The 18,526-nt window shown below is 52.1% G+C and overlaps 1 protein-coding gene across 7 annotated transcripts; it reads right to left on the reverse strand.

Moving 5' to 3' along the window:
- Positions 1–2,075: 2,075 nt before the first annotated feature.
- PTCH2 (patched 2) lies at positions 2,076–17,357 on the reverse strand. 7 transcript variants are annotated; one of them, XM_043574771.1, is made up of 22 exons: positions 16,939–17,279; positions 16,300–16,492; positions 10,498–10,687; positions 10,322–10,391; positions 10,040–10,131; positions 9,221–9,416; positions 8,509–8,630; positions 8,213–8,360; positions 8,002–8,133; positions 7,756–7,911; positions 7,579–7,671; positions 7,115–7,240; positions 6,903–7,021; positions 6,440–6,788; positions 5,982–6,294; positions 5,748–5,890; positions 5,481–5,661; positions 5,070–5,350; positions 4,823–4,960; positions 3,453–3,595; positions 3,269–3,368; positions 2,076–2,858 (listed from the first exon to the last, which is right to left on the reverse strand). In XM_043574771.1, the coding sequence occupies exons 1-22, from the start codon at positions 17,008–17,010 to the stop codon at positions 2,592–2,594; spliced, it is 3,624 nt and encodes a 1,207-aa protein (XP_043430706.1). In that variant the 5' UTR covers positions 17,011–17,279; the 3' UTR covers positions 2,076–2,591. The 7 variants fall into 7 exon arrangements, with proteins under 7 accessions (XP_043430706.1, XP_043430702.1, XP_043430704.1 ...); XM_043574767.1 differs by lacking the exon at positions 16,300–16,492 and having other exon boundaries at positions 16,939–17,353; XM_043574769.1 differs by having other exon boundaries at positions 6,440–7,021; positions 16,939–17,117.
- Between the last annotated feature and the right edge of the window lie 1,169 nt (positions 17,358–18,526).

Genomic DNA, 18,526 nt, shown 5'->3' on the forward strand with positions numbered 1-18,526 from the left:
GGTTGAGCAGAGTCCTCAGGGGCCCTGGGACCGCGTAGGAGGCACATCACTACCCCTCCCGGAAGAGATGGCATCCAACTAATATTAAAGGATGGTTCCATCAAGGAAGAAAAGTGTCCTTGGCAGAGAGAATGACGTCTGTGAAATTGTGGAAGGTGCACACTGAAAGTAATTCAGCCTGTCTAGAGTGTGGTGTGTCTGAATGAAGGTGTGAGTCCGGCTAGACACTGTCTGGGAGAGAGCTGGATGATGGCAGAGGCTAGAGTGAGCTGTGCCTGGGAAGGGCTTAGATTTCGTCTTGTCCATGATGGGGAGCCATGAAAGGGAATTTAAGTCAGAGGACTGAGTAGCGTGAGGTACCACACAGGGTGGGCTGCCCCGCAAGGCCTGGGACTTGTCTCGGAGACTGGAGGTGATTCATACCCCTGGATTGAGCATTCTTGGGGTGGTCGAACTCCAATCGGCTGGAATCAGTTTGATTGCTGCCACACCAGGACACCTTTCCAGTCAGAGCAGTCAGAGCAAAAACTTTCAGCACAGTTAATATCTATACACACTACAAGACTAGGGAGCATTTATGAGATACCAGGTCATTTCTTTTTTTTTTTTTTTTTTAATTTTTTTTTTTTCAACGTTTATTTATTTTTGGGACAGAGAGAGACAGAGCATGAACGGGCGAGGGGCAGAGAGAGAGGGAGACACAGAATCGGAAACAGGCTCCAGGCTCTGAGCCATCAGCCCAGAGCCCGACGCGGGGCTCGAACTCACGGACCGCGAGATCGTGACCTGGCTGAAGTCGGACGCTTAACCGACTGCGCCCCCCAGGTCATTTCTTACATAAATAATTTCATTGAAAATCCTGAGGAAAAGAAATAGCACCCTACGAGATAGGCTCTAATCTTCCCATTTCACAGATGAAAACACTGAAGCACAGTGAGTTTAACTAACTTTCCTGGGTCCCTCTGCTGCTAAGCAGCACAGTAGACTGACATCTTTTGCACTAGTCCAGCTTGGTGAGCTCTTCTGCTCCACTCAAAAGCCCCTCCACCCAGGCACTATTGGCTTGAAATCCAGCCTCCATCCCTTGCACCCCCTATTTTAGGTTCAAAGCCAACTACTCAAGGTCTTTTTAGGCATTTATTTTAGTGTTGATTCAACTGCTATAGGTTTGTTCATGTATTTAATTAAATGAATTTATTTTATATTTAGTCAGAACATGATTTTCTGGCCTTTAGCCTGGTGGGTGGGGTATAAGAAGGCAGTGGTTGTTCCTGGTGAGTGAGTGGCTGGAACCCACTGTGCATATTTGTATCACTTGAGACTGAGACCTGGAATAGTTTGAGGAAAGATAATAAAAGACCTCCCTCACCTCATAGGGTGAGGTGCTGTAATCTGGCCCAGAAGTGTGGCCAGAATCTTCTAGCCCTCTGTATAAGAACAGAACAGGTAGCTTAACTATAGCACCTCACTGGCCACTAGCACAATCTCAGTTTCTGGACAGATCCCCCTGTGGATCCCCTGGCTGTCTGGCCAAAGGTACCTCTGGGGCACCAGGCTGCTGATTTGCAGAGGCCTCTTGCCTTGGAAGATGGTCTAGACATAAACTCCTAAAATGTCTCCCCAGACCTTGCTATTCCCATCTGTTTCACTTGGCTACTTTCTCTATCTGCTTCCATTTTACCTTCTACCTGTTGCATGGCTCTGCCCCCGCCCATCCCCCCACCCCCCACCCCCCACCCCCCACCCTCCACCATGCTGCTGAAACAGAGAGGTGTGCAGGGCTGGATTATGATGGCTCTGAAAGCCACACAGCAGTGTCACCAAAAACATTTGTATCATTTGGTATACTAAGCACTTACCCCAGGTCCTGTTACCAACTATATGACCACAGTATATTTGTTGAATATGACCTTCACTTGCCAGGTGAATAAATAGACCAACATTACGTGACAAAAATTTAGAACCTGGGGCCCTTCTGTTTCAGGACTAGAGTAGCCCCAGGAACTTAGACCATGATACCTCTAGTTGCAAACTCCCAAGTTTGTTTGAAAGAAAAGCACCAAAGTCATTTGAGATGAGTTCATATAGAATATATTTCACTCTTTAAAAATAAAACTTTCAGCATAGCTAAAATCTATACAAACTACAAAAATAAACATCTTCATATAAATAATTTACGTGGTAGAAGGAGGACAGATACAGACGGCCTACTCAGGAGTTACCAAGCAGTGGGGGGCCAGGACTAGCAAAGGGTGCTAGAGGATCCCCCAGGCTTGGCCTGCGAGGGGCCAGTAGCACATGGGAGGGCGGGGAGAAAAGGGATGAACCGCAGCTTGAGGTGCTGGCTTCTACCCCCACGCAGAAAGGCACAAACAGAACCAGGTGTGCAAGGCTGTTCTCCCAGCCCAGAGGGTGCTGGTTTTGCATGGGTATCAGGGAGGTCTGTGATGGCTGAGGCAGGAAAGGGAACGCAGGCAGACAGCAGCAGCAGCAGGGCTCTCCAGGGGTCTGTCCTGCATTCAATAACCCACCCACTGCTTCCCAGTGACTTCATGTGACCCAAGCAGGGTCTCCATGCTTCAGGTGCTCTATCACCCAGTGGCTGGACATGGTCCCCTAGAACTGAGGTTGTTGGAGCCGCTGGCAGCTGGTGTGGCAACAGGGGACCAAGTGGGTTCATCAGAGGCTGGGTGGATGTAGGCACCAGGCAGCGGGGGTGGGTGGAGGGCCACTGTCATGGAGGTAGTCACTCTGGCAAAGCTCTGGGGCAGGGTGGGGGACAACCCCCACCTGAGTCCTCCTTCCCGTGGAGCTGGAGGGCTGAGGACCTCTGGGCTCTCCTTGTATATCTGTACCACCTGGGGGAGACACCACTCCCAGTGAGCCCAGGGGTACCAGGACCTCAGTCCCCTTCAGCAGCTCACTGGTGCATCACTCTGATTGTTGGGAATTTGTGGCCCTTGTTGGCTTCCAGCAGCAAATAAGAGCTGACAAGGGACAGGATGTCAAGGCCTGGGACAAACTCTGCATGTTGCTCTTGACCCTAAACACTAAGGTGGGTCCCATAAAGAAGCCAGGAAAGTTGAGGGACAGAGGCATGGTGTTTGGGCAAAGGGAGAGGCTGCCACCCTCGGTTGACCTCAGGGGGAGGGTCCTTGTGAATTGAGCCCTGTCTTTTGGCCAATGAGATTTTGTCCTGGCTCTGTCTCTTTCCCTTGCCGGTCCCACCCCATCCCCTGGGCTGGAAGCAGGGGGAGGGTATGGTCACCTCTGGTGGGGGGCCCAGGATGGACAGCAGCACAGGCAGCAGCATGAGCCCATGGAGGAGGCCCAGGAGTGTGAGCACTGTCAGCACCACGAAAAAGTACCTGTGTGGAGGTAAGTGGTCAGCCTGGGTAGCCCCTGTGGCCAGTACAGGCAGGCCCTACCTCCTTGCCCCATGCCTCCCCTACCTTATGATGAAGTCAAAGTTCGAACCAGCAAGCATAAGCAGACCCAGCAATGTGGAGACGGCCCCATCGGTCACGGGAGCAAATGTGTGCTCTAGGGCACAGGCAGCCCGCAGGTTCCGGCTACCCTGGGTGGTCAGGAAGCCCTGGGGGAGAAAGGAGGCCCTATAGCTGCTCATTGGCCAGCCATGCCCTCAACTTCTCATCTGTCCCTAAGGCTCACAGGTCAGGTAAACTGAGCTCCTGGAAACTATCCAGGAAGTATGCATGGGTCTATTTATTTATTTTTGCATGAGTCTATTTAAGTAACACTGTATACATATGTCTGGTGAGACACAGAGATGTCTAAAATCGTTGGCAAACAGAGCCCGTCACCTGTTTTTGTAAATAAAGTTTAGTTGAAACACCGCCACACCCACTCATTTACATATATCTATGGCTGCTTTAGTGCTACCTCTGCAGAACTTCTACAGAGACACTGTGACCTGCCAAGCCTAAAATATTTCCTGTCTGGCTCTTTACAGAAAGTTTGCTGATCCTGGGTCCAGAAGGACGGACACCAAATGGTCACAGTTACTTGTTTGGATGGGATTTCAGAGGATTTCTAATTCTTTCTTTGTACCTCTCTGCGTGCTGACTTTTCCCTCCTTCAAGGTTCTTATATATTGTTCTTACAATCAGAATAATAACAGGGCTATTATGGTGGAAAAAAGGGAGCTGTCTGTGGGGTCTAACTACAGCTGGTCTGTGGCCCCCACCTCTGCTCCCACTCCTCCTCTGCCAGAGAACACAGAGCTGTGGGAGAGGCTGAGCCTACCTCACTTCTACCATCTTTTTCTTGGAAGAATCCTTCATTGCCATCCAGCTACCACCCCCCATTTCTCTGATCCCTTCACGGTAAAGCCATCCAAAATAATTGTTGGTTCCTGTTTTCTCACTTTCCATTCTGTCCCCACTTTGGTCAGGCCTTTGTCCCGTCCTCTCTGCTGAAATGACTGCTTATTTCGTTGTTTACATGTTTATTGTTTATCTCTACCCTCTAGAATATAAGCTCCTTGAAGGTAAAGCCTGTCTGTACTGGTATTATATCCCCAAATCTTGTTGTAAGTTGGTTTGTGTGTGTATGTATGTATGTATGTAATCTCTATACCCAGTGTGGGGTTCAAACTCACATCCCTGAGATCAAGAGTCCCACGCTGTATGGACTGAGGCAGCCAGGTGCCCCTGTATCCCCCATTTTTTTTTTTTTTTTGCGTCCAAACAAGGCTTTGAAACCAATCCTTAAATAGTACCTAGCACATAGTAGGTGCTTGACAAATATTTGCCTGACACTGAATCAGCTGGCCCACCCATCCCCCAGTGCCTGTGCTCACCAGAGCCACATGGACTGTGAACTCGACACCAATGCCTACAGAGGCCACAAGGATCACCACGGGGATGGCACTCAGTTTGATGCCCAGGAAACCCATGATGCCAAAGAGCTCCACAGTCATCATCGCCAGGACCAGTACCTGGGGAAGGCAGGGCTCACTCAGGCTCCTGGGAGAAGGGATAACGGACTGGGCAGGACAGGGGTGGGGAGCCATGGGTCTCTCTTGCCCCATCCCTGCAAGGACTCACTATGAGACCAGCTGTCCAGGGATTGAGCAGCAGCAGGGCACAGACGAGGAAAGTGCATACCAGCAGGATGCAGATAGCCAGCAAAAAGTAGCGCCGCAGGCCCAGATACTGCTCCCAGAAGAGGAAGGGGGAGCCACTGGGGTAGGCACGCACCCCGGCCCGGCCTGCCTCGGTGCACGCTGCTCGGGCCCCCTCAATGGCCTCCACGAAGTCCGCAGTCTTCTGGAGGCCATGCAGTAGGAAGGGGAACTGGGCAAATTCCAGGGGCTGGGCCGCCGGGACTGTGGAGGGTAGGGAGCAGCAGGGAGAGGAGGGGTGGCCAGTGAGCACAAGGAGGAGAGGGCAGGGCCTTAGGATAGGGCCTGTGTGGGCCCAGGCTGAGGCTCTTGTTGGGCTTCCCCCGAGACTCACTGCGAAGGTTCTCCCCCGTAGTGTCATATTTGTCGTGCAGCCACTCGGGAGGTGGGGGGTAGAAGTTGGCCTGTGAGGCTGCCAGGCCCAGTGGGTCACTGCTTACCCACATGGTCAGCCCCACGTAGAAGAGTTCGGGTGGGATCAGCCCCTCCTTATCTACTAGCTTCCTTGTGGTCAACTGCAGAGGCAGAGAGAGCTGAAGGCCTGGGCCCGTAAGGCCTAGAGCCTCTCTGTGCTTCCTGACCCTTCCAGCCCCCTTCCAACCTGGCTGAAATCCAGAGGCTCTTGGGCATCCCCGGTCTGGATGAGCAGCTTGTAGGCCAGGGCCCCATCCTCAGAGCCATTGCGGCATGAGTGGCGGGTAATGCGCCCAGAAGCCCAGTCCTGGTCAAACGCGGCCTGGATTCCTAGGGGAGAACAAGGTAGGGTACAGTCAGCCTGCAGCCCTGGGGGCTTCTGCCCGCAACAGCCCCCCCTGCCAGTTTCCTTGCCTCTTACCCTGTAGCCAGTTGCGGTAATAGTGCAGCCAGGTGCGGGGCGCCTGGGTGGCAGGCGGGGGCAGCACGGCCTTGAGAGAACTGAAGCGCTGGTGCAGATCAAAGAGGGCGCGTTGGGAGTGGGCGTAGTCAAAGCCACCCTGTGTCACCAGGGCCACCTCGTACAGGGAGAAGTACCTGAGCTGGGCGCTCAGGAAGGCATGCTCCTTGGTGCCCCGAGGCACCACATCTGTCAGGGCCAGCCCATCCTGCACCAAGGTTGCTCCGTAGAGGCTCAGGCCCAGAAGAGCCCCAAAGAGCACCAGCACCATGGCCTGTGGGAAATGGCAACTAAGCTGGAGGCCCAGGGATGTGCCCCAGCCCTCAGGAGGTGGCATGGGCCGTCTACCCTTCTTGGGGCCCAGAGACACTTAAGTCTCTGCCTGGTGCACCCCAACTTCTCCAGGCCTAGAGTCTTACCTTGCTGTGTGACTGGAGCAGCAAGGGTGCAAAATGATAGCGGGCGAAACGAGCAAGATTCCAGCGGGCACAGGGCAGGGAATTGCACGTTGCCTTTTGCCTTGTCCCCTCCTCTTGGCCTAGAAGGTCCCGTGTGGACCCTCCTGGGCTGAAGAGCTCAGAGCCCAGTGGGTCAGAAGGTGGGGGCACCAAGTGGGCCCGGGGAGGCAGGATGGTGACGACATGCTGGCTGCTGGCTTCACAGTGGGCAAAGGCTTGAACTGTGGCAGTCAGGTGGGCAATGCCCACTGGTACTGTCCTATCCCCTAGTTCCTGGGGCAGAATCTGAATCACGCGGGCAGAGCAGGGGCTGGAAGAGGCAGAGAGTGGGGGTGGCAGGTCTGTGGAAATGCTGGTGAGGGGACAGGAAGTGATGGGGCCCGAGGAGATGAGGCCTGGTGGGGTGGGGATGCAGGGATGGTACCTGGAGAAACAGCAGAGCACGTCGAGGCGCTGGCAGTGGCGCCGATGCAGGTCCAGGCTGAGGACCGCCGGGAAGACAAGCATCACGGCTGCAAAGTTGCAGCCAACCACTATGGCTGCCTGGGGGATGCACAAGAGGGACACAAAGGCTGATGAAGCATGCCCCCCGTTTCATGCTCACCCTGAGCCTGGGCCCTGTTCCTGAGGCCTCACCTGCAAGGAGAAGGCCCGCAGTGCAGGGATGGGAACTAGGGCAGCCATGAAGAAGGCAACCATGTGGTTGATGGATGTGAGTGCGACGCTGGTACCTGTGCGCCGCAGACACTCGCCTGTGCGCTCCTGCCAGGACAGGGGAGGAGCCATGGGTCTTCAAGGTAGAGCGAAGGGGAAGCTTGGGAGCTTGGGATGGCAGAGGAGGGACAATAACCACACGGCAGCTAACAGGTATTGAGTACTGTACACGTGTCATGCACATTGTTCTAAGCACTCAACCTGAGTTATCGCCGATCCTCACAACAACCCTCACGACACCAGCACTATTATTACCCCTGTTTACAGATGAGGAAAACTGAGGCACAGACAGGTTAATTACCAGCGCAAGGCCACCTAAGCCAAGAGGCTCTTAACCCTATGCTAAACCGCTTCAGATGAGCCCAGGCTGGAGAACGAGGCCTCACCTGGAGAGGGGTGCCAGGTGGAGCCTCTGTGAAGGCATGTGCCAGCAGGAATATGTCATCCACACCGATGCCCAGTGCCAAGAAGGGCAGCACCTGGAGGGGCACAGGGGTGGGCAGCTGGAGGAACTGAGGAGCCTGGACTGTGGACCCCAAGTGTGCCCTGTAGTCCTGGTGTACCTGGGTAGTGGCAGCGTTGAAGGTGATGCCAAGCAGGGCACAGAGCCCGAGGCCCGAGGCCACTGCCAGGGCTACCAGCAGCACCCCTGCAAGGCCTACGGCACCCTGGGACTGGGCACAGTCCCAGCGCAGCATCGTCACACAGGCATAGGCTAGCTGTGGGGAAGGAGGGCACAGTCTTGGAAAGCAGCTTCCTGGCTGAGCACCGGGCAGAGGGTGGGGTAAGGTGCCGGGAGCAGGACCCACCATGAGCAGATAGCCTCCCACCACACGGGCAGCACTGACTTCAGAGAAAGCATGCAGGATGTCATCCAGGGTGGTGGAGGAGAAGGCGTGGATCTGCTGGGTTGAATTCTGAGGCAGGGCCTCCTGGGCCAGCTGGAGAGACAGGGTGGATCTGAGGGGCAGGAGGAGGGAGCGGCCTCAGGGCGCCGCCCTTGCCCTTCTGCACACTGACCTGCACAAAGCGCCGCTGCCAGGCCCTCAGCACTGTGCCAGCCTGCTCCTCGCTCCAGCCGATGTCGTGTGTCTGGTAGTCGCCTCGGAAGTGCTCATACAGCTGGCGGGGACTCATCAGCAAGAAGGTGCTCTGCAGGGCTTCTGCCCTGGTGAGGGGTAGAGGAGAGTTGGGGGGCAGAGCTGGCCTGAACGCCCAGCAGGAGCTGTACAGGGGGGTTTTGCCAGAGCCGCCTAGAATCAGAGTGTGGATTCCCATGCCTGGGGCCCCCTTACCAGGCCCCATGAAGGCCCTACCTTAGCAGCTGTCCTTGGGCGTCTCTGGCCATGCCCCCCAGCAGCAGTTCCTCCTGCCAGTGCATGAACTTGTGGGAGAAGCCATGGCAGCCACCGTTCAACTCCTGAGCCACATTGGGAGCCTAGAGGGGGACAGGAGGGGGGTTTATTATTCAAGGCTCTGGCTCTGGGTTAACTCGGGGTCCCTGGCTGGAACCATGCCTGCCATGGGGTTCCATAGCCTGAAGTGTAGATAAGTATTCTCCTGAGTTTCTTGCCTACTCTGAGTCTCTTGCCTAATAGTGAACAGCTATTATCCTGCAGAGAGGAGGCCACAAGAGGGAGAAGAGGCCTGGAAATAGGCTTCTGGGAAGCGCTGGAGTAACTTTGGTGGGTTTTGGAAAAAGGTTCACATTCACAGGGCCACAGAGACACTCAGGAAACTAGGTATGATACTTGTGCTTAGCTAATTGGTCCTCAGTTTCTCTGTACAAATCTATTTTGATGAAGTCCAGGTTTTCTGGACTTAGAAAAGGACCAAGGGATTCATATACCACTTGAAGGTCCCTTAGGAGAACCGAATGGAAAGGGTATTCAGGTATCTAGCACAGTGAGGGCAGGGTAACAATGTCCAGAAAATGGGAGACAGAGCACAATCTGCTCTCTCAGAACATATGAGGAGGGAAAAGGGAAGAAAAATAGCCTTTCCCTGGCAAACCCGGCTGGAACCCACCTGCTTGCTGTGATGGTTAGGGGCAGTAGGTGGGCAGTGGAGGTCATCAGGGTGCAGACAGGGCCGCCCCACATAGGCCTGGCCCACCTGTGCCTTGTCTAACAGCTCCCGGAAGCCCTCAAGGGAGGCAAAAGGGCCCAGCTCCTTGAGCAGCTGCTCTGGATCCAGGTTGGTCCACTGGATGTCAGGACGACCACTGAGGGGAGAGCCCATGGTTGGTGAGGATAAAGGATCAATTCCCTCCCTCCAAAATGCTGCTAGGGGACCCCTGCTGTACCCTGCCCTCCTCCTAGCTGTTCATTTGTCCCTCCATATGAAGGGTGTGCAATGTTGAGCTTCCCAGAGCTCCCAGGCTACACCAGCTTACCAGGTTGCTGTAGTGAGATGGAGGACAGATAGTACTTAATACATGGACAAGGCCAAGAAAAAGCCCCACTGAGTCCCTTCCCAAGCATCTATCTTTGGTTCTAATACATAACCATATGGGCACCTGCCTGTAACAGGTTTTCTTTTTAGTCTGGCAACAGCTTAGCTGATACCTAGTTAACTCTCCCGTGCAAAGTCTCTTTCTGGGGATCTTTTTTTCTCCTTCATTCAGATCTTTGTTCTGTTTTGTCTAAATAAGGCCAGTTTGCCTTTCCTTCAGAGGAAAGGAGAAGGTGGATGTGGAGAGAGCCCTGGGGCAGTCTGGCCCTGGCCTAACAGGTAGTTTAGGCCCTTAGTAAGGTTTTGATCATCATCTTTACTCCCACCCTCTCTTCTGCTGGGAAAGTCCCGGCCTAGGAAGCAGGGCCTGGGAGCAGCTGTGGTGGCACTCACGGCAAGTAGGCAGAGCCCCCTTGGAGTTTGGCTCCCTCCCAGAAGCAGTCGAGGGGGGTGAGGATCACGCACGGAAACAGCTTCTCAATCATCTGCCAGGGACATCCCAGGCCACATCAGTCCTGTCCCTGGGCTCCTTTCTCCACAATCTCTGTAGAATGCCCTCTGCAACCCCCTCCCCTCCCCTCCTGACTTTTAGCCTCCCCATCTCCGAGAACCTTCCCCTGCTGCAGAAAAGGTTCCACCTTGACCCCATCTCAAAGAACAGCTCAGGGTACTCACCCGCTCAATCATTCCATTTTCAATTAGGGGAATTCCTGACTTGTAGCAGATTTTATTCAAATCCCAGGACCTGGAATAGCCAGGGCACAAGAGATCAGCAGAAGAGGCAGATTCCCATGCCAGCTCTGCCACAGCATGCCTCACTCCCAGCTGCTCAGGGACTCAGCCAGACTCACTTTCCATAGAGTGATACTTGCACTTTACTGGCTGCAAGGGCTGCCTGGAGGTGGAGGCCCAGTGCCTCAGGCGTGAGGATGTTCTCCCCCTCCTGGTGTGGGGTCTGTATCAATATCTGGGAGGTGTACGCAGCCTCTTCCCCCAGCTTCTCCTTGGTGTAATGCAACTCCTGGCTCACCCGGCTGCCCACTGCCAGAGACAGAGAGAAAGCTGGGGAAAAGAGCTTTAGTGGATTGGAGCTCTGGGGAATGTGGGACCCTAGCCTGCTGAGGCTTCCCAGGAAAAGTGGGAGAAGTACTCTGAAAGGAGCCCCTACTTTCCCCCTGATGGCCATTCTGACTCCACAGGCTCCTGGCCCTCTGGCTGGAATCTGGAGCTTTGCAGGGAAGTGAGAGACCTCAGTTGTATGGCTCTATGGAATTCTTGTGTCGTCTAAGATTTAAGCATGAATCAGGTTGGCTAGGTTTGGAGCAAATAACTTCAAAATGACAGGTCAGTGTGAGTTGGGTTGGGGCTGTGATTTTGGAGGTATCCTGGTAAAGGAGCCCTCACTCAGTCACTCTCTGCTCTGGTAAGGAAGACAAGGAGGGACAAAAGGGACCAATAGAGAGGTTGCCATTGGGAGGGTCTTCTAAAAGAACAGATCTAGTGCTAGGACTGGTTCTTAGTTCAGGTTGTCCCAGGCAATGCTTTATAGCCATACATCTTTTTGCAAATTGTTCTGCCAAGAGGGTGGGGATGGAAGTGCCTGGTAATAATGGGCCCTGTGGTGGCACAGGTGAGAGGGAGGATCAGATAGTCTTTCAGTGTGACGCTGTCAACATACTGCTTCCACTCATGCAAGAAGTACCTGGAATCAGCTCAGGTACCCTGGCAGAGGTGACAGCAACATGGACCAAGGGGGAAGAAAACGTTCCTAGATCCCTTTCACCAGTCTCACTGTCCAGGCAACAGGGAGACCCAGTGCCAGGCCTGCCTTAGTCTCCTTGATCTTGGCAACCCTCAAGTCCAGCACTGTACTGGCCACAGAGTCATGGTCTCTAACTGGGGCCTAGCAGGGGAGGGGTGCTGTGAGGGGATATGGCCTGCCTGTGGTTTGGAGGAGGGCAAGGGCAAGTGCCAAATCACTCCTGAGGCTTTATGGACTTGGTCTGGGCTTAGGCCCAGTTCTGCTTCCACCTGTCCAGGACCTCTGCCTGTTGGTCACTGCCATTCCTGGGGCCCACATGTATATCTTCTCTGAGGCGCCAGCCCCATCGGTGATCATCGTGGTCCCCCATCTCTTTTTCTTTTTTTGCTTTATTTTAGACAGAGAGAGTGTGTGAGAGTGCCTATGTGCTCACACTGGGGCAGGGTGGGGGCATGCAGAGGGAGAGAAAGAATCCCAAGCAGGCTTCGCCCTGTCAGCACGGATCCCACCACCCTGGGATCATGACCTGAGCTGAATTTGAGTTGGATGCTTAACCCGCTGAGCCACGAAGGTGCCCCTCCCAATCTCTTTTTCAAGCCCATATAATCTCCTTAGACTCATGAGAGTCCCAAACCCTTAGTAGCAACCCCCCAACACAGATTTGCCCATCTGCTCACATTTTCCCACTCAAATCACATTCCTGGCCCTCTCTCACGAATGTAGCCTCCCATAGCCATGCTGCCTGCTTCCACATATTTTTCTTCCTTTTCTGACTCTCCTTCCTCCCCAGGCCTGTACTGTACTACAGTGTTTATTTCACCAGGCTTAGGCCAAACCTGCTACAAGGAGGGACAGGAGGGGACAAAAATAAGCTCTTCACAGTAAGTGAGTTTGCTGAGGGGAGGGAGGCACAGGAGAAGGAAGGAACCCAGAGAGGGCTATCAAGAAAGCAAGAGAGGGGTGCCTGGGTGGCTCAGTCCATCCAACTTTTGGTTTCGGCTCCAGGTCATGATCTCACAGTTTGTGAGTTCTAGCCCTGTATCAGACTCTGTGCTGACAGCGTGGAGCCTGCTCGGGATTCTCTCTCTCTCCCTCTCTCTCTGCCTCTACCCTGCTCACGTACTCTCTCTCAAAATAAATAAACTTTAAAAAAAAAAAAAGAAAGCAAGAGAAATACTGGCAATGTAAAGCATAACATCAAAGAAAATAAGGAATCCTAAGAAAAAATGAGGAAAAGCAAAAGGTAAACTTCTGCTGACAACAATGATGATGATAGACATGAGGACAGATGAACTGGGATGTATTCTGCGGGCAAGAAGAGACAGCAGGTGGAAGGGAGAGCCTGGAAACTCTGTACAGACCTGGGTTTGAGCCTTGGCTCTGACACTTAGTCTGTGCTTTGGGAAAATTACTTAGTCTCTCTGACCCTCAGTTTCCTCATCTGTCAAGTGGGGACAATACCTACCTTGGTAGAATTAGCATCAATGCAGGCAAAGCACTAACTGCCCAACACATAGTAGGTACAGACAAGAATTGTTATTTAATAGCTGCTGGGAGAGAGACTGTGGGACAGAAAAACGAGAAAGAACTTGGAGTAACAAAGATTGAATGGGGAGGAAGTAGGAGAAAAGGAGAAGGAGATGTTAAAATCAAGTCTGTTGAATGCTTTTGTGCCTTTACAAAAGAGAGAATATAACTGGTTAGCCAGCATGGAAAAAGAACCCACCTTATATGTAATCCTGTAAGTGTGAATTAAAACAGCAGTAAATTACTGTCTATCAAACTAGCAAAAAAAAAAAAAAATTGATAGCACTCATTGCTGGCTCACAGGAGTGGACTCTTCCTACCACCAAAGTGTAATCTGGTATGATATTTGGGGGAAAGCAATATTGTAATATGTATCAGACCTTGAGAAATGTTCATAATCCTTGGTCCAGAAATTCTCCATGCAAGGGCCTATAAGCAAAGACATAGGCTTTCTTGGAGCGAACTGGGAGCCATGGTAGCTTTTGAGCAGAGAAGTGAGATGACCTTTTTCATCACTGAACAATACATTCTGGAGCTGAACTGTGAATGAATAGGAATTGGCCAGGGAAGAAGGTCAGGAAAGGGCATTCTGGGCCAAGTTATGTGTAGGGAACTGTCAAAGACTCAGCATTGCTGAGTGAAAGAGAGACAATGCTAGAGAAGAAATCAAGTTAGGTTGCGAGGGCCTAGAATGTGTGCTAAGGAACTGGATTCTGGAGTCTCCCCAGACCCTAATAGAAAGTGGTAGAAGGACTCTAAGCAGGGGATGGACTTGGCCAGATTTATATACACCACAGGAGGGCAGTGTAGAGGCAGAGTTGAAGGTGAGGCTTGCAGAAGATTGGTCACTTCTCTAACAGACTTTGATTTTGTTGGCCATTCTCTGAAAGGCCCAGTGATTCAGGGCAGCTGGATCCCTCCCCAGCCTCAGGGGGGTGGAATTTGATTAGTTAATCACAGTAATTCCGTTGCCTTTGCCAAGTGAAGGGTTTAGGCATATGAAGCTACACAGTTCTTGCAAAAGTGACCAAATGGGAAGTCGGCTGGGGGGCTTCTGGTAAAATTTCCCTCACTTCCAAAATTTCTCCCAGACAGGACGGGATGACGTCCCTTTTCTGACACTGCAATAGCCACTTGGGACAAGGAAGTGGTAAGCCTGAGGACAAAAGGCCAACATGCTGAACAAGGCAGAGGAGAAGACAGGAAGAACCTGTGTCCTTACTGATGTCCTTAGGTTTTGAATTAACCATCCTGGAACTTCTCTACTGTGTACTACCAGATTTCTTGTTACAGGGATAATAAATCAATCTTCTTCCTTCCTTCCTCCACCCTCCTTTCCTTTTTTTTCTCTTTCACGTGGCTAAAAGCATATCAAATGATACAATCAGGAGTGTACTACCAGAGACTGAGAAAGGCCTCATCTAGAGCAATGGCCACATGGGTGGAAAGGAGGAGTCTGTTATGAGAAAGGTTAACAAAGAAGAATTTGCTGGCTCAGTAACCAGTTAGGTAAGCAAGAAGAACTGAGGCTGACTCCCAAGGTTTCAGCCTTGTGTCTTTGAGTGGATAGTCGTTCCACCAATTGATATGTTGCATCCTGCCTTCTAGATAGAATGGCTACATGTTCCTTCTTTTCAGGGATAGCTCCAATTTCAAACCATCTCTCTCACTGTTCCTGTAAGTATTGGTTGGGCTATGTGCTGTGTTTTTTTATTTTAGAGGTCAATCTATCTCTGGGCCTTTTAGCTTTAAAGTTGATCAGGAAGGACAAGTTACTTTCCAAGTCTCTCACCATGGCAAAGTTGTAAGGGACCCTGAACTCTGGTCCAGAACTCTGATAGCCAGTGAGTGTCCTGCTTCTTTCTTTGCTTCCTGTATTAGCAAAACAGGAAAGGAATAGAGAAATACTCTTCAGTCCTCACCATGATCAGCTCCTCATTGCCTAGGGCATTGCTGGGAGAAGCCTCAATTATAGATGTACAGAGACAAGATCAGGTCAGGATCATTGCTTTGACCTCACCCCCAGCTCTAGCTGATATAGGACGCAGCAGGATTCTGAAATAAAGGAAAAAGCCCTAGGAATTGGATACCACCCTCTAATATCATCCTTCCACAAACAGCAGAAAAAATCTGGTGGGATCTAGCTTGTCCTGTGCTGGAGTAATAGGAGAGAAGATAAGGAACAGGAACATGGAGGTTCAAGCAGTGTTTAGATGGGAAAGCTCTGGGAAATGGAGAAAGAGGAAGAGGGGAGAGACAGCTTCTATTGTAGCAGGAAATCCAACAGTCATTTGGGACCACCCAGGCAGCAGTGGTGTGTGGGTGGGGGTATGTGTATGTGCGTGTATGCACATGTGTGTCCTGGGGCTGGGGGCAGGCAGGCAGGCACAGAGAAACATCTGCTCTGGACCCCAGGGCTGGCCTAGAGTGGATATGTATGTGTGAGCCTGCAGAGGGCTGGGGCAGGATGGGGATGGGGTGTGGGAGCCCAACAGGCAGGCGGGCAGGCTCCAAGAAACATCTGCTGTGCATCCTAGGGCTTGCCAGTGTTTGAAATAACTCAAGGGTGTGAGACTCTAACCTGGCCCTGCCTTTGGGTGTGGGCCAGGGCTGGGGGAGGTTTGGGGGAGGCCACAAATGCAAATTTCCCAGGAAAGACCAGGTAAGAGTTTGACTCTATTGAAGGGCTAACATATGAAACCAGGCCTCAGGAAAAAAGAGTTATGCCAAAATTATTAATAAGAAACCATCTTTAACGCTTCCATTAGGAAGTGAGGATTTGGTTGCATCTGACTCCACTGTTGCCGCAAAGTGCAGACCCTGTGCCGCTTTTTCCCACTAATTGCAGGGGGCCTAGGTGCATGGGACCTCTCCATGGAGGCTTGCCAGATGATATACTCAGTTTCCCCAGCCCAGTTCTAATTTTCCAGATTCTCCTGGTTAGGTGTGATCTCTCCTTGCCTGCTCTTATTCAATGTAATCACATTCTGCTCTACATTATATTGCATCCTAACACATATTTTACTTTCCTTGCTACTGAAAGATGGGTCTTAGTTTGGTTGCCTTTACAAACCCTGCCATGCCATAAAAAATACACATAAAAAGTTGGCAATAATTGCTAAATAAACACACACATGCTCACAGATAACTATTCTATATACCTATCCACAGGACTCCATCATCTGCAGATGTCCATTTACAGGTGTGGGAGGGAGCACTGCTCCCAGACGCCCAGGCTTTGGCAGACAGGTACCCCTTCCAGACCCAGAGCCAAGCCCACTAGAACTCAGTAGTCAGCTCCTCACGCTGTTCTTGTCTTAGGCTCACCATATCCAAGCAGCTATGACTAGTGTCCACAACTCACCTTCCACCCAGAGCTGTTCTAGGTCTGTCTCAATGATGGCCACACGGAGACCCAGTGCCAGGGCTCCAAAGGCCAACAGGCCCAGGAAGAGCACTTTGCCACAGTGTCTCTGGATCCCGCAGCCCAGAGAGAAGAGCAGGCCCTGGAAGTAAGCACGAAGCCAGAGTGGAGCCTTTAGGCTCCCAGCTAGGATCTGGGATGGAAAGAGAAGGGTCAGCCAGGCATTACTGCAACAATGTATGAAATCCTTCCTTTTTCTCCTTATGTACACCCTCTGCCCAAGCCCTAGCTTCTTGCTTTCTGGATGCAGGACAGGTAGGACCTACAGAGACACAGGCCCAAACTTGGAAAAGATTTAACTCTATTCCCTGCCACCCACCCAATACACACCCAAGGAAGGCACAGACCCTTTTTCTGAGAGTAGAATACATATACATACATCTGTTTTCAGGTGGACAGAGGTGAACCCCAGACACACTCTCACCGGCCAGATGTTGAGGAGACACAGAAAGGCACACACACCCTTAAGGGGTGGGCAATAACACCCTGCACTTTAGAGACATCACACCTTGCTGAGTGACAGACCTGGGGTCTCTAGACCTGGTCCCAATCTTTCTAACCCGTTTCCACTCCACTCACCTGGGGTGATGCGGCTCGAGCTGGGGGTGTATAGACAGGGGGCAGCTCCTGGAGTGGCGGCGGCCCAGCCATGCTGGCGGGGATGGGGGGCGTGGGCGCCCCCAACTCGCGTTATCTGGGATTCTCCATAGGCTGGCCTGGTACCCCTGTACTGCGGGGTCCGGCGTCGGGACTCAGTGGGGCCGTTTAGACGCGGCGTGGGTGAGGGGTGGGATGCTGGTGAGCAGCGGCGGCTGTGAGGGGGAAGAGCGCAAGGAGATGCGGGTGCCGGAGTCAGTCCCGCGTTCAGGCAGAGCAACCAGCCCGCGACAAGCCGCGCGGCAAGAGGTGGAGAACGCAGTGAGGAGGAGGCGTCCTTAGCCCCAGAAAAAGGGAGAGGGCCGGGACGACGCCCTCCCATTGGCTGAGGGATCCGTAAATTACTCGGAGCCGCGCGGCCGGATCTGCTGCTAGGCAACGGCGCCGCGGGTGGGGGCGGGGCAGGAGACCACCCAGGCAGGGCCACCCCACGCCTTGCTTCCCCAGCCGCCTGCGGGGCCCTGGGGGAGAAGCAGGGAGGGAGATCCCGAGGACGCACGGCGCTGGCCAAGTATGAGCTAGGAGACGCCAGTGCTGAGAAAGGGTATCTGCTGACTGACCCGCCAAGACCCAAAGACTCCTTTTCGCTCTTTTCTGCCTCCACACTTGCCCCTTTCAGTCCACTCTCCACTGAAGCCAGAGTTATCTCTCTAAAATGGAAATTTGATGATTGCTCTAGAACACAAAGCCCTTTTGGAGCGCGGAGCCCTGCATGATCTAACTAAAGCCTCTCTCATAGTTCCTTCACACCCACCCGATGTTCTTTCCAGCCCTACAGAGTTACATGTAATTTCCTAAAGGCACCATGCTATTCCAGGCGTTTCTGCCTTTGTACGTGTTGTGGCCCTGTTGTCTTGGCAGACAACCTTCAAAACAACATGAATCGGTCATCTCTCTTTGAAGCCTTCCTTGATTCGCACTTCCGCCTGATGTAGTTGCTTCTTTCATTGTGCTCCTTATAACTAGACAGTAAGTAGGTGCTCAATTGTTGAGTAAATCACTGCGAGTTGGAGAAACCAGGGTGGAAAGGACTGGAAACGGAATAGTTCCTTTATTAAGCTTTCATCAACTATCCTGAGTACCGTTTCTGCCAGGTTTCTGAATGATTAACCCTGAGTGGCAGAGGAGGGTAAAATCGATATTCTAACATGTAAGGTTTGGAAAAGAGAAAAATAATCTCCAATAAACTCATTACTCTAACACAACCACTACTCTCTCCGGCCAATTTCTTGGTCACTTCTTCCAGACTTGTTTACCATTACATCATTAACATTACATTGTTACTACATAGTCTTTGTATCAATTATTTGGAGAATGTCCTTAGGACAGATTCCCAGAAGTGAGGGTGTTGGGTCAAAAAGCATGAACATTTTTATGGCTCTTGCTACACATTGCCAAACTGCTTTTTGTGTCAGTTAACATTATTTCCAGAGCCTCAGTCCTGGGGAAAGGGAAATTTCAGACTGAGGGGATGAACCACCTAACTGGTTTGCCACATCTGTTGGTTCAT

Source organism: Prionailurus bengalensis, chromosome C1 (genome assembly GCF_016509475.1).
Source record: "Prionailurus bengalensis isolate Pbe53 chromosome C1, Fcat_Pben_1.1_paternal_pri, whole genome shotgun sequence".
NCBI classification, from domain to species: domain Eukaryota; kingdom Metazoa; phylum Chordata; class Mammalia; order Carnivora; family Felidae; genus Prionailurus; species Prionailurus bengalensis.